Raw genomic sequence first — 13,180 nt, forward strand, 5'->3', positions numbered from 1 at the left:
ATGCAATTGATTTACCACCAGGTAATGTTGTTAACGGAACGATTGGCAAACAGATGGTGGATATGCTTGTGGAATCTTCCAACAATGTGGAGATGATTCTCAAATTTTTTGACATGTTCTTAAAACTGAAAGATTTGACGTCGTCTGATACTTTTAAAGAATATGACCCTGATGGCAAGGGAGTCATTTCCAAGAGGGACTTCCACAAAGCGATGGAGAGTCATAAGCACTACACGCAGTCAGAAACGGAGTTTCTTTTGTCTTGTGCGGAGACAGATGAGAATGAAACCCTTGACTATGAGGAGTTCGTCAAACGCTTCCACGAACCTGCAAAGGACATCAGCTTCAATGTCGCCGTCCTTCTGACAAACCTCTCTGAGCACATGCCCAACGATACCCGACTTCAGACTTTCCTAGAATTAGCAGAGAGTGTCCTGAATTATTTCCAGCCCTTTCTGGGCCGCATCGAAATCATGGGAAGCGCCAAACGCATCGAGAGGGTCTATTTTGAAATCAGTGAGTCTAGCCGAACCCAGTGGGAGAAGCCCCAGGTCAAGGAGTCCAAACGACAGTTCATATTTGATGTGGTCAATGAAGGAGGAGAAAAAGAGAAGATGGAACTCTTTGTGAACTTCTGTGAGGACACCATCTTCGAAATGCAGCTGGCGGCTCAGATCTCAGAGTCGGATTTGAACGAGAGGTCTGCGAATAAGGAAGAAAGTGAGAAGGAGAGGCCGGAAGAGCAGGGCCCGAGAATGGCTTTCTTCTCCATTCTGACGGTCAAGTCGGCCCTGTTTGCGCTCAGGTACAATATCTTGACCCTTATGCGAATGCTCAGTCTGAAGAGCCTGAAGAAGCAGATGAAAAAAGTCAAAAAGATGACCGTGAAGGACATGGTCACGGCCTTCTTTTCATCCTACTGGAGTATTTTTATGACCCTCTTGCACTTCGTGGCCAGCGTTTTCAGAGGCTTTTTCCGCATCATTTGCAGCCTGCTGCTTGGGGGAAGCCTCGTCGAAGGTGCTAAAAAGATCAAAGTTGCAGAACTCTTAGCCAACATGCCAGACCCCACTCAGGATGAGGTTAGAGGAGATGGGGAGGAGGGAGAGAGGAAACCCCTGGAAGCCGCCCTGCCCTCTGAGGATCTGACCGACTTAAAGGAGCTGACAGAAGAAAGTGACCTTCTTTCAGACATCTTTGGCCTGGATCTGAAGAGAGAAGGAGGACAGTACAAACTAATCCCTCATAATCCAAATGCTGGACTCAGTGACCTCATGAGCAACCCAGTCCCCATGCCTGAGGTGCAAGAAAAATTTCAGGTAATTTATCTCTAAGTCACAGCAGCATTCTCTCTGGACTTCAGGGGGGTATAATAGATGATCATTAGACCAGGTTCCATGCTACTGCCAGAACGGTGTTACCTACGTGACTTGAATTTCCCAAGAGAAATGCTTTTTGGTAGACAAAGTTAGTGTTGAGTCCTTATGAATTATTACATTATCTTAAATTATTAAGGTGTAAGCTTCAGTACCCACCCTAACTGGAGCCTACATCTTTCTCCACTTTTATATACTTTTATGTGCACATTCGAAAAGTTGGGAAAAGAAAGAAAACTTTTGGATGCCTGTAGTGGCATTATCCTCACAGAGCATTGACGTTTTCTCCTCTGTTCTGTGATTCTCTTTGGCCTGTTTTCATTGTATGTTCTTTGTAGTCATTAGTCCTTAGAGCCATCATTCCATCCATAAATATGGCATATTTACCAAGTGTCTGACACCACTGGGTGTCATAAGGAATTCAAAGGTAAGATGGGGTCACTGCCTTCAAATTACCTTGAAAAGTTTATTCCAGAGATAAAATTAACACACATGAAGAAACGAGAAAATGATTAACTGTTAAATAGTATAGGCAGGGCAGTAGGGGTTGCTTATCTTGAGAGAATGGCAATGCCAGTATGGTTTAAAGTAGTTAGATAGGAATGAAGAGGTAAGACTTAAATTGGCCTTGAAGGATGAGTAAGATTTTAGTAGGTGCTTAAGATGAAGAAGGGTATTCCTGAAATGAGAAAAGAGAGTAAAAAGGAGTCCCAGAAAGTTTATCCCTCCTGCTGGTGCAGTAGGTCAGTGTGCAGAAGTGGGAGATGTTTGGCCACGTAAAATGAAAAACACGTGGCACTTTTATCGTGGTGTAAGCAAGAGGGTATCTTCTATAGGTTATGGTTTGACACATGGTCACATGGCTCCCTAAATTCATCCAAAGGTGATGGGTAATCCTGGTTTTCTTTTCCCCATTGACTTATTCAAGGAACAGAAAGCAAAAGAAGAAGAAAAGGAAGAAAAAGAAGAAACCAAATCTGAACCTGAAAAAGCTGAGTATGTATAGTTTGCAGATACTTTTCCTTCATTTCAGTTTGTCATTACATCTCGTTCTCTTGTACTCTGTCTTTGGGAGCTGCAAGGGAGAATCTCATATTGCCAAGGAGCCACAGAACTAATTCTGCCATCTCTGTGGAGAGGTTCTGATGGCGAGGACCTCAGGCCCTGGGCAGTGATCACTGTAGACGCCCCCAGGGCTGCCATTCTAGTCTTTTCCTTTCATTCCATGTGGACCTCCGTTTGTGTGATTCCCTGTCAGCAGGAAAGACTCCAGTGATTCCATGGAATGCTCTTTGTAAGAGGACTCAGGGCCACAATTCTGTCTTTAAAAATCACTCATGTATTTCTGTCCTTTTCAAGGAGGGAGGAAACAAACATTCCAAAGGCACCTTCATAGAATCCTGTGGAGTGATGCTCCTTAAACCATAGACCCAGGGCCACATGCATAAACATCCCCAGGAGAGTTGGTTAAAACAAACATTCCTGGGCCCCAAGGCGTAGATCCTGTCTCAGCAGGTCTGGTGTGGGGCCTGGGAACCTTCATTTTCACCAGTGCTCCTGGTATCAATGCAGCAATAACAAAGAGCTAGATGTGAGGCGATGAAAATGCCTAACTCCCTCATCACATCAGGTTTCTGTGAATAATCGAAGCCTGCATCTTTCTCCACGTGTATAGACTTTTATACACACATTTGAAAAGTTGGGGGAAGAAAGGAAGCTTTTAGGTGCCTGTAGTGCCACTATTCTCCCATAGCGTTGAAATTTTCTCCTCTGTTCTGTTATTTTCTTTGGTCTGTTTTCATCGTATGTTCTTTGTAGTCAGCACTATGCATTGTCATAGACCTTACGCTATTGGGTCTGTTGTAAAAATGGCCACATAAAAATAACAGCAAGACAGGCATTTCAATGGCAATTCTTTAATATCCATCTTATATGAGTTAAGTATAGCTTATATATTAATATTTCTAGTTTATGTATTAATACATATGACTTCACTTCAATTTAATGAAGGACTGCTATTTTGTACCCAAAGGATATCAAATGTCAATTCTTCTAATTCCATTATTGTCTGGAATTAATATAACATTACTATAATTCACTTACTATATTTTATTTAATAAAATTAATTACAATTAATATATGTCAAAGTATGAGTATAATGATACACTTTATACATGTGAACAATTGTGTAGGCTTCTGATTTTAAATCTTAATGGCAAATGTTAAAAATTGTGCCTTAAAATTATAGGCTGGGTGCAGTGGCTCACACCTGTAATCCCAGCCCTTTGGGAGGCCGAGGCGGGTGGATCACGAGATCAGGAGTTCATGGTGACCAGCCTGGCCAACATGGTGAAACCCGGTCTTCTACTAAAAATATAAAAGTTAGCCGGGCATGGTGGCACATCCCTATAATCCCAGCTACTTGGAAGGCTGAGGCAGGAGAATGACTTGAATCCAGGAGGTAGAGGTTGCAGTGAGCTGAGATGGTGCCCCTGCATTCCAGCCAGGGTGACAGAGCAAGACTCCTTCTCAAAAAAAATTTGAAATTATAATTTAAAAATAGGGTATGTTGGACAGTCACAGCAAAGTCAGTCTTCATTTTTTTTTTTTTAATGTTTTATTGCAGAATTGGAAGAAATCTGCTACGTATAAAGTCAAGCCTATAAAATGTCCTCTATATTTCAGCTTCCTAGAATCTGTGATCAACAGGAACTCTTACCCCTGATTCTAAAATTCAGAATATTATCGTTCACTGGAAAAGAAATTAGTTTTCAGAAGTGATACAATGGTCTAAAATATTTGTTCACTTGGGTAATTTTCCACAACACCCGTTTAGTTCTTTAGTTTCTGTGGAGCTTATGTTTTGTTCATCTGTTTTCATAGGGGAGAAGATGGAGAAAAAGAAGAGAAAGCCAAGGAAGACAAGGGCAAACAAAAGTTGAGGCAGCTTCACACACACAGATACGGAGAACCAGAAGTGCCCGAGTCAGCGTTCTGGAAGAAAATCATAGCATACCAACAGAAACTTCTAGTAAGATGTTTTAGAATGAATATTGTTACTGATTTAGTACAATACCATGATAATTTAGGCTCAGTAAATATTTGCTGACCTCTCCCTGAGTGACAGTTAGGGAACCAGGTTAGCCCAGCACATGTTTGATTTGCCCATTGTAGTGTGTTTATCTTTTATAGTGAATGTATCTGGCCCACTGCTCCCTACTGTCAAACCCATGACCTCTACTCATGTTCACACTCCCTGAAACCCTTTCATTTGGTTCCTGCCAGGACAGTACTCCCAGTGTCTGCCCACAAAGACACTAGGACAAGTGAATAAAAATATTCTGAGGACCTGCAACAGATTTTAAAGCAAGATGTGCCTTCTGGGGCACAAGTAATTCAAATTAATGTTCCAGAACTCAATTAGTCAGTATTTCTATAACATCACCCTTTTACTTAAAAATCCAGGTATAAAAATATTAGCTAATTGAGCCACTTTCCATTGATAATAAGAGAGTCTATTCAAAAGTGTTCTTTAGAAAGAGGGATTACAGTTCTTTATGTAGTGTCCTGTACATTTTGCAGAGGTGTTCCCCTAATTAGTAAAGCACACATTCATATTTGGAAAACAAAGAAAAAAGGTATAGCTCTGTCTATTCATATTGATCTTGAAATTCTTAAAAATATTGTTTGAAAGGCCTTTTATAAACATGCGTGTGTAATGTCATATATATACACATACATGGGTGTCTCCTATCCTTTTCCTACATGCTTATCTCCTATCCTTTTCCTCCTTTATAAAAATTATACAAATGTATCTATATATGTATAATTTTTATAATTATATGTGTATATATGTATAATTTTTATAAATTTTTATAATCTTTATAAAAGAGGAAAAGGATAGGAGATAAGCATGTAGAATCCACCTATAAGAGGTACTGACCAGTGATGTTAGACCTAGAAATTAAGAACAACAACCCTCATAATAAAGCCATTTGAACAGCAGAATCATATTTAGTATTTTATAGCCCTTGAGAAATCAAAATTTGACAACCCAGAAACTCAATGGACTGTAGAATTTCTCTTATAAGGAAAGTGAACTGTCCTCAGTAATTATATATTCTAAATGCTCATCTTTAAATATGTTTATGTATTATGTATTTTAGGCAAATATATTTTAATTTAGTTGTAACTACATTTTCCTAAACCATCTTGTATTTTCCCTATATTATGTAATACAGAATACATGGAACATAAATGTTTCCTAGATAACTCTGAATAATTATTAATTTGGTATGCCATATTGGCTTCCATGGCTTCAGGCATAGTTCTATTACAAATGGTTTAAAGGTTGAATGGGCTCCGCACTACCCCAGTGGGTTCCTGAAGAATGTGTTTAACTATAGTTGTGTGAACCAAGTAGTTGAGATTTTGCTTCCAGCTTTCACTGTGCCAGGGTTCACATGTTCTGTTGTCTCTGCACAGTTCCTCCCTTTTCCTGCATCTCTTTGCTATCTTTCTCGGCTCACCGATTTGCATGCACGTGACCAATCATGGCCACATCCGTCTACCAAAGGCCCCTTTTCCCCTAAGTGAGATAGCTCAGGCTAGCTAACTCAGCCTCTGTGACCCAGATCCTCCTTCCAAGGAGAACCAGTGAAACTGACCCAGTTTGGGTGTGGTGGACAGCCTTGTTCCAGTAAGCTCTGGCAGTAAAGATGGGGTCCTGTGTGGAGAAATGACACGAACAGAGATGGGGTGTGTACACAGAGGGGGATAGCGTTCTGAGGTGTTACATTTGGATGTAGCTTTACTATGGTAAATCCCCTGACATATCCACTTATATTATATTGACATCTCCCACTTAATATTAAAACAAGTACTTAATGTCCACCATAACCTATTACTTTAAACCCATTTCTCGAGGCTTTATTTTTTCCCAGCCCAACAAATTGTACCAGCGGTTCACTTAGTTGCTCAGGCTGCCAAATTCAGAGGTTATCATCTTTGAAGCCTCTTTCTCACCTTAAATACAACCCAACGATAATTATTCTCAGTTGTTCCAAATACATCGAGTCTGCCCAGTTCTTCCCATCTCCACAGGTACCATTAAGTCCAGCCCACCACCATGAACCTCACCTCTGCCTGACGTCTGATAATAACTTACTTTCTGACTAGTCCTCTTGCTTTCACTCTTATTCTACTACTATCAGTTTTCCACATAGTAGCTGGAGTGGTCCTTCCAAATCATGATCCAACTGCATCAAGCCCTCCTCAAATCCTCTAATAGCTTCCCATCCCACCTAGACTAAAATAATAATTATACTAGAATATTACATTTATTATAATGATATAATAATTATAATATTAATAACAAACGTTACCTATATTAACATTTCATCCGCAAAGCACACTTAAGAGTTAAGGTCTATTATTATCCCACTTCGCATACAGATGAGCAGAGTGATGCTACAGAAAAGATTAAGCCATTTGTCCATATCCCACACTAGGAAGTGGAGGCAGGCAGACTTTCGTATCCAGGCAGTGAGGCCTCAGAGGTTGTAAACTGAACCACCACACTGTCAAAGACAAGACGACCTTTTATCAGAAGCCTACAAAACCCTGCCCCCTGCTCACCTGTTTGATCATATCCCCCTGCCACCCCCACACACCAGTCTCCCTTCTTCTCACTGTGTTTCCTTCTATTTCTGAAACACACCGACATCACTCCTAACTCAGGGCCTCTGCCCTTGTTGCTCCTGTCTTTGACACACTCTTTCAGCAAATGTTTGCATAACCTGCTCCCCTCCTGTATTCAGGCCTCTCTGTTCAAAGCTCACCTCCTGAGATAAATCTTCCCAGACCAGCACCATCTAAAATAGCACCCCTATTCCCTAAGCTCCTAACCTCATGTAGTTTTCTTCTTAGTATTTAATGTTCTCTGAAATTATGGGTATGCTTTTTTATTCTTTATCTCCTCCATGGTGGCAGAAATGTTCTCCCTCACTGTTAGGTCTGCAGCGCCAAGAATGGTGCTTGAAACAGTAGGCTTGCAATCAGTTGTTTGGGGTAAATGAACGAATGCTTTATTTAAATTGCAGATTTCAAGTCTTTTGATTCAGTGACCTTCTCCTAATGTTTTTCACCCTCAGAACTATTTTGCTCGCAACTTTTACAACATGAGAATGTTAGCCTTATTTGTCGCATTTGCTATCAATTTCATCTTGCTCTTTTATAAGGTACGTACATCTTTCTGTTTTAATAACTGGTATAAAACTACAAATAGAAATGAATGTAAAGATTTCACGATGAACATATCTACTATTGCTAGTGAACACGTCTAAACCTATTATGAAATACTGATGCCTAGGCACTGATATCACTGTTATCTAGGAAGGCAAGATTTGTTCCTGAGAAGTGAGAAATGCCTCAACTGAAGGGCATTTGATTTAGCAGAGGGCTTACCCACAGTATTCCCAGCCTAATTTAGCTGAATATCTTACTTGTGATTATGTCTGGGTGTGGCATACCTGTATTATATTACATTCTTTTATAATTAAGAAGAGAGCTTAGCCATCTAATTTTTTTTCTTGCATGCACTGGAATCCTCAGAACTTTTGGTTGAATAAGAATGAATTTTAAAAGTGTGTTCACTACTTGCCTTTGGTTTTTGAAAAGCTATCGTTTTTAGCCTTTGCTATTAGTCCTTTCATTATGCAGTAACTTCACATTCAACTATTTGCTAAAAAGGCTATATTTCTTTTGTCTTTTGCTTGCAATGATATCCTAGATGCAGCAAATTGACTCTACTTTAAATGCTTTGAATCAGGTCTCCACTTCTTCTGTGGTTGAAGGAAAGGAGCTCCCCACTAGAAGTTCAAGTGAAAATGCCAAAGTGACCAGCCTGGACAGCAGCTCCCACAGAATCATCGCAGTTCACTATGTACTGGAGGAGAGCAGCGGCTACATGGAGCCCACTTTGCGTATCTTAGCTATTCTCCACACAGTCATTTCTTTCTTCTGCATCATTGGATACTACTGCTTGAAAGTAAGATAGTAAGGCACCAAGGTACCTCTGTGTGTGTGTGTGTGTGTGTGTGTGGTGTGTGTGTGTGTGTGTTGCAGGCTGTACTTCTGGGGAAGCAGATTCTGAACTGGAAATGTTGTGTACAAAGTTTCTGACAGAATGCTCCATGAATCAACGTGCTTGGGGCAAATGGAGGAAGCAGGATGGGAGAGGGGAAAGCTGGGCTACTGTAGACACAGCAGGTGCACTCTCCAAAGCTGGGATGCCCCTTCAGGGCTGTCCTGGCCTGAGGCATTGGAGCCTGGCCATTTTATGTCTACATTGACTAGTCTGCCCTGGGAAGGGGCTATGGCCATCAGCTGTCTTAAAGTAGCTTTCTTTCATGGACTGATAATTATTCACATAGAGAATTTTGCCTATAACTTGGCCCTACAGAAAGAAGTAAGCTCACCCACCCACTATATCTCATGGTAATGCAGTGATACTCCAGTATATTAAGACTTACAGAATTACATTGTATCGATCGTAGGAGTCATTTTATTGTTTTGTTATTAGGGAAGTATCTATTGCTATTCTTGGCGGAAATGCCTCATGATTTGTCACACTTCACCCAGAAAATAGTGCAGCTTTATCCCTAGAGGCCTGCCAAGGGAACAATATAATTTGGTGAATAGAACCCAAGATAATCTCTCTGAGTGCTCAAGGCTGCCCATTACCTGTGCAAACCTCTTTATCTTTTCCTAGCAAGGTGCTTGTTCACTGTGATGGCTTTATTTCACTTTCACCATCCTCTGCCTCTGGTTGTAAATCTTGCAGAAGACATTTGAAAAAACCAGGGCTCAGCAAAAGACTAGAATGTAAAGTGTTCTTCAGGAACTCCTTTCCTCCCGTTTATTCTGTTTTATGGGAGTGCATATTCTTGGCTATTTCCAGAATATCTGTGTCTGTCTGCTATCTGTGCCTTGTGTAAAGTCTGTCCATATAAAAAGAGGATCATTATGTTCTGGAGATATTTTGACAAACTGACAAAGATTTTTGCTGATGTTGAAATTAAAACGTATCTCAAATTAGTATGTGGTGATCCTGAGCATGAAATTATTAAAGAGGTTTCTCAAATGAAACTGCACTTTAGTAGCATGCATTTGGGAACACTGCTGCGATTGCTAAATTTTATTTCATTCATTTATGTTGAGAGATATATGTAAAAAGAAAATGATTTTGCATAATCATCTTTTCATCTTTGAAGTTTAAAAATGATTTCATTAGTGTAATTATCTATAAGCCCCTATGTGTTTAAAAACATGCATATATGTAATATCTATTCTATCTACTGTTTTTCCAAAACCTTCTAGATGCTTCTTCCTGCTTGAATATAGCCGATTCATTTTCATTCAATTTTTACCTTCCTGGAAGTACACAGGAAATATTTCTTTCCGAAAGCTGTTTTATAAAGATAGTGACCACAAGAGATGCCAGTAAATCTAAACTAATTTTAACATATTTATTTTCCCTGCGTAGGTCCCATTGGTTATTTTTAAGCGAGAAAAGGAAGTAGCACGGAAATTGGAATTTGATGGGCTTTATATTACAGAACAGCCTTCAGAAGATGATATTAAAGGCCAGTGGGATAGACTCGTAATCAACACACAGTGAGTAAAGAATTATATGAGACATTTCTGCACTCACAAATTTCCAGACATGAAAATACTTGGTTGGAGTTCCTGCAGATTTGTCAAAAATTTAGCAGAGGTGAATAATAGTTATATATTCAGTCAAGAAAAATCTAAAGACTCGGCGCCGTCAGCCTCCTTAATGGATGTCCTCAATTTTTGCCCTCTGAGTTCTGAATTCCTTAATCAAAAATGGCTTAGAGTTCATTTCCACAGCACTGATGGAACTTCACATCCATTACTCAGCGTTCAGGGATGTGTGTAACAGGAAGTGCATGACCTGCAGGCAGGGTTATCTCATCCAAAAGCAGAGGAAGCAAAAATTATTCATTAAGGAAAAAGTTGTAACATTAAAGGAAAACATATTGAATTTTACACCTTGAATATACCTGAGTTATCAACTTTCAGTACCATCAAGCGGCCTAGCATGAAACTAAGTAAATGTTAGGACATGGTGTAAAATGTAAGACAGAAAAACAAAAGCTTTTTCTATCCAATGATCATTTAGCCCCGTGAGATCAAGATCCAAACTACCAGCTGCTGTTCTGAATATAAATCCATCACAAAAGTGTAATTTTTCACTGTAAAAAGAATTAGTACTGCAATAGTTGTAATAGTTTATATTTACTATTCAAGAGTGAAATCTTTTTTAAATTGTGATTAGTTTTGCTTATTAAAAAGTTATTTGCTAATGGGTTCTGAGTTGTCAAATGGAGATGATTTATTTATACATGATACACGTTTATTCTAAATGCTAAATGCTTTGTTTAGCAATTCTATCATTAATACTAAGTCTAAATAAGTCATTCCCTTTAGGTAAACTCTTTATGTATTAGTTAAGGTGCTAGAGTTGTGCGTTGGTGCTAAGCTCGAAGTTTCTTTGAGGATAACTGGTAGGAAGATTTTTTTTCTTCATAGGAATAACAATGACAGGTTTCTAGATACTTTAATTTTTAAAGGCAATTGATAAACAGGTCTATGTATTGATATGATAAAAACAAATAAATAGCAATACTACCTAATAAATATTCTCATATTCTTCTCCATTAAAGTATCAGCTTATATGCTTTTGTATGTATTTACATGTTAATATTTAAAATAATAATTCAAATACCTATGATGCAGGAACTTATGTGATGTTAACCAAATTCATTGTAAGTTTACATGGATGGCAGGATATATGTTTACATATTATTTTAAGTATGCCATATATCCCAAATGATATATTATTTGTCATTAAAAATAATACTATTTACTTCTATGCTTTTCTATGTTTTAGGTCATTTCCCAACAACTACTGGGACAAATTTGTTAAAAGAAAGGTAATACTACTTGGAATCCTCTATATTTTTCTTAAAGCACAGTTCGGATTTTAATTTGATGTGATTCAGCTGTAGAATAAGATATCGAGGTATAATTTATCTGCCTATTAGTGTCTCAATTTTTTTTTTTTTTTTTTTTTTTTTTTTTTTGAGGCGGAGTCTCGGTCTGTCACCCAGGCTGGAGTGCAGTGGCACGACCTTGGCTCACTGCAACCGTGTAACCTCCGCCTCCCGGGTTCAAGCGATTCTCCTGCCTCAGTCTCCCGAGTGGCTGGGATTACAGGCGCCCACCACCACGCCTGGCTAATTTTTGTATTTTTAGTCGAGACGAGGTTTTGCCATGTTGGCCAGGCTCCGACTCCTGACCTCAGGTGATCCACCCTCCTTGATCTACCAAAGTGCTGGGATTACAGGCGTGAGTCACCACGTCTGGCCAAATACGAATTTCCAGAATAGCACATAATGGCCGGGCGTGGTGGCAGGCTGAGGATGGTGACAAGGTTGCAGGTCCTGGTGTTACTGAAGAATTGCTGGGGTCAGGATACTCAGGGGAGTGGGGTGGAAAGATGGGCATTGTGGTCAGAGAGTTGAAGGGTTGAAATCGAGAGCATGGAAGAATGCCACTCCTGTCATGTGCCCCTGTTAGCATGCAGAGGTCTATGCAGAGGATCATTGGCTGGGGAGTCAGGCATGGCCTGGTTGCTTCCTGGACCCCATCTCTTGCTGAGTTTAGCAACCTTAGGCACATTACACAAAGTTTTCTAAGGTACAGTTTCTTTATGTGCAGAATATCAATAACATGAAACCTACATATTGTGACAGTCACATGGAATGAAGCATAATTGCTGACACAAAGTATTAATTTAGTAAAGGTCACTCTCATTCCATTTCCCTCCATTTCTTATGCTTTTTTCAGCTCATCTTCTTCCTTGGAATGTCTCCCTCTCTTGAATGAGAGAGAAATCTTATTCCTCAGATAGGTATTATGTAAAATGCTGTGAATTTGTTTAGACTTTAAGCATGTGATCACAGAAGATGAGTCATAAACTAGATTTTCGGTGATTGTTAGGGCAAATATACAGTAAGTATAAAAATGATTAGATGTTTTGTACACACATATAGATGTTATTTAATGGTTGAAGCCAACAAAATGCTTTTTCTCATACCCCAAGGTAATGGATAAATACGGAGAGTTCTATGGCCGAGACAGAATTAGTGAATTACTTGGCATGGACAAGGCAGCTCTGGACTTCAGTGATGCCAGAGAAAAGAAGAAGCCAAAGAAAGACAGCTCCTTATCAGCTGTGTAAGTGTTACTTGGGCTGTATGCTACAGACTTAGATTGAAAAGGGAAAACATTAATACATTTCTAAACTTGTGCATTGATTTCCTTTCCTTTAATGTCAGAAGAATAGATAAGATGAGGAAAAGAGGATGTATATAAAGTCCACTTTTACACTTCTTGGTATTTGGCACTCCGGATTTTTTTCTATTAATTTTGGAGGTACCTTTTAATATTAACAAGAGAAAAGAAAGACTATTCATGTTTTTGACTTAATTTGCCTTCTCTGTCTTTAAATGATCCTTAAATCTAAGTAAAACACACACAAAAACTCAATATATGGCTGATTTCTGGTAATTCCTGTTTGAAAAAACGTTAGTTCCCTTTTCCAAAACATAAGAAAATGATGTAGCCCTTTTATTTACAATGTTCAGAGGAACTCATATTACTTTATTATAATTATTGTATTTTTTTGAATAGCAAAAGGCTTAGTATGTCAGAAA

General features: G+C 39.1%; 1 protein-coding gene across 4 annotated transcripts in view; it reads left to right on the top strand.

Moving 5' to 3' along the window:
- RYR2 (ryanodine receptor 2) overlaps positions 1-13,180 on the top strand; it is a 793,619-nt gene that overhangs the window by 745,551 nt on the left and 34,888 nt on the right. For all 4 annotated transcript variants that reach the window (XM_030936088.1, XM_030936090.1, XM_030936089.1 and 1 more), the window contains 8 exons: positions 22-1,319; positions 2,305-2,372; positions 4,260-4,407; positions 7,529-7,615; positions 8,206-8,424; positions 9,922-10,052; positions 11,353-11,395; positions 12,568-12,701. In XM_030936088.1, coding sequence (XP_030791948.1) covers positions 22-1,319; positions 2,305-2,372; positions 4,260-4,407; positions 7,529-7,615; positions 8,206-8,424; positions 9,922-10,052; positions 11,353-11,395; positions 12,568-12,701 — 2,128 coding nt within the window. The remainder of the gene's footprint in view (positions 1-21; positions 1,320-2,304; positions 2,373-4,259; positions 4,408-7,528; positions 7,616-8,205; positions 8,425-9,921; positions 10,053-11,352; positions 11,396-12,567; positions 12,702-13,180) is intronic.

The sequence above is a fragment of the Rhinopithecus roxellana genome, chromosome 8 (assembly GCF_007565055.1).
Source record: "Rhinopithecus roxellana isolate Shanxi Qingling chromosome 8, ASM756505v1, whole genome shotgun sequence".
NCBI lineage: Eukaryota > Metazoa > Chordata > Mammalia > Primates > Cercopithecidae > Rhinopithecus > Rhinopithecus roxellana.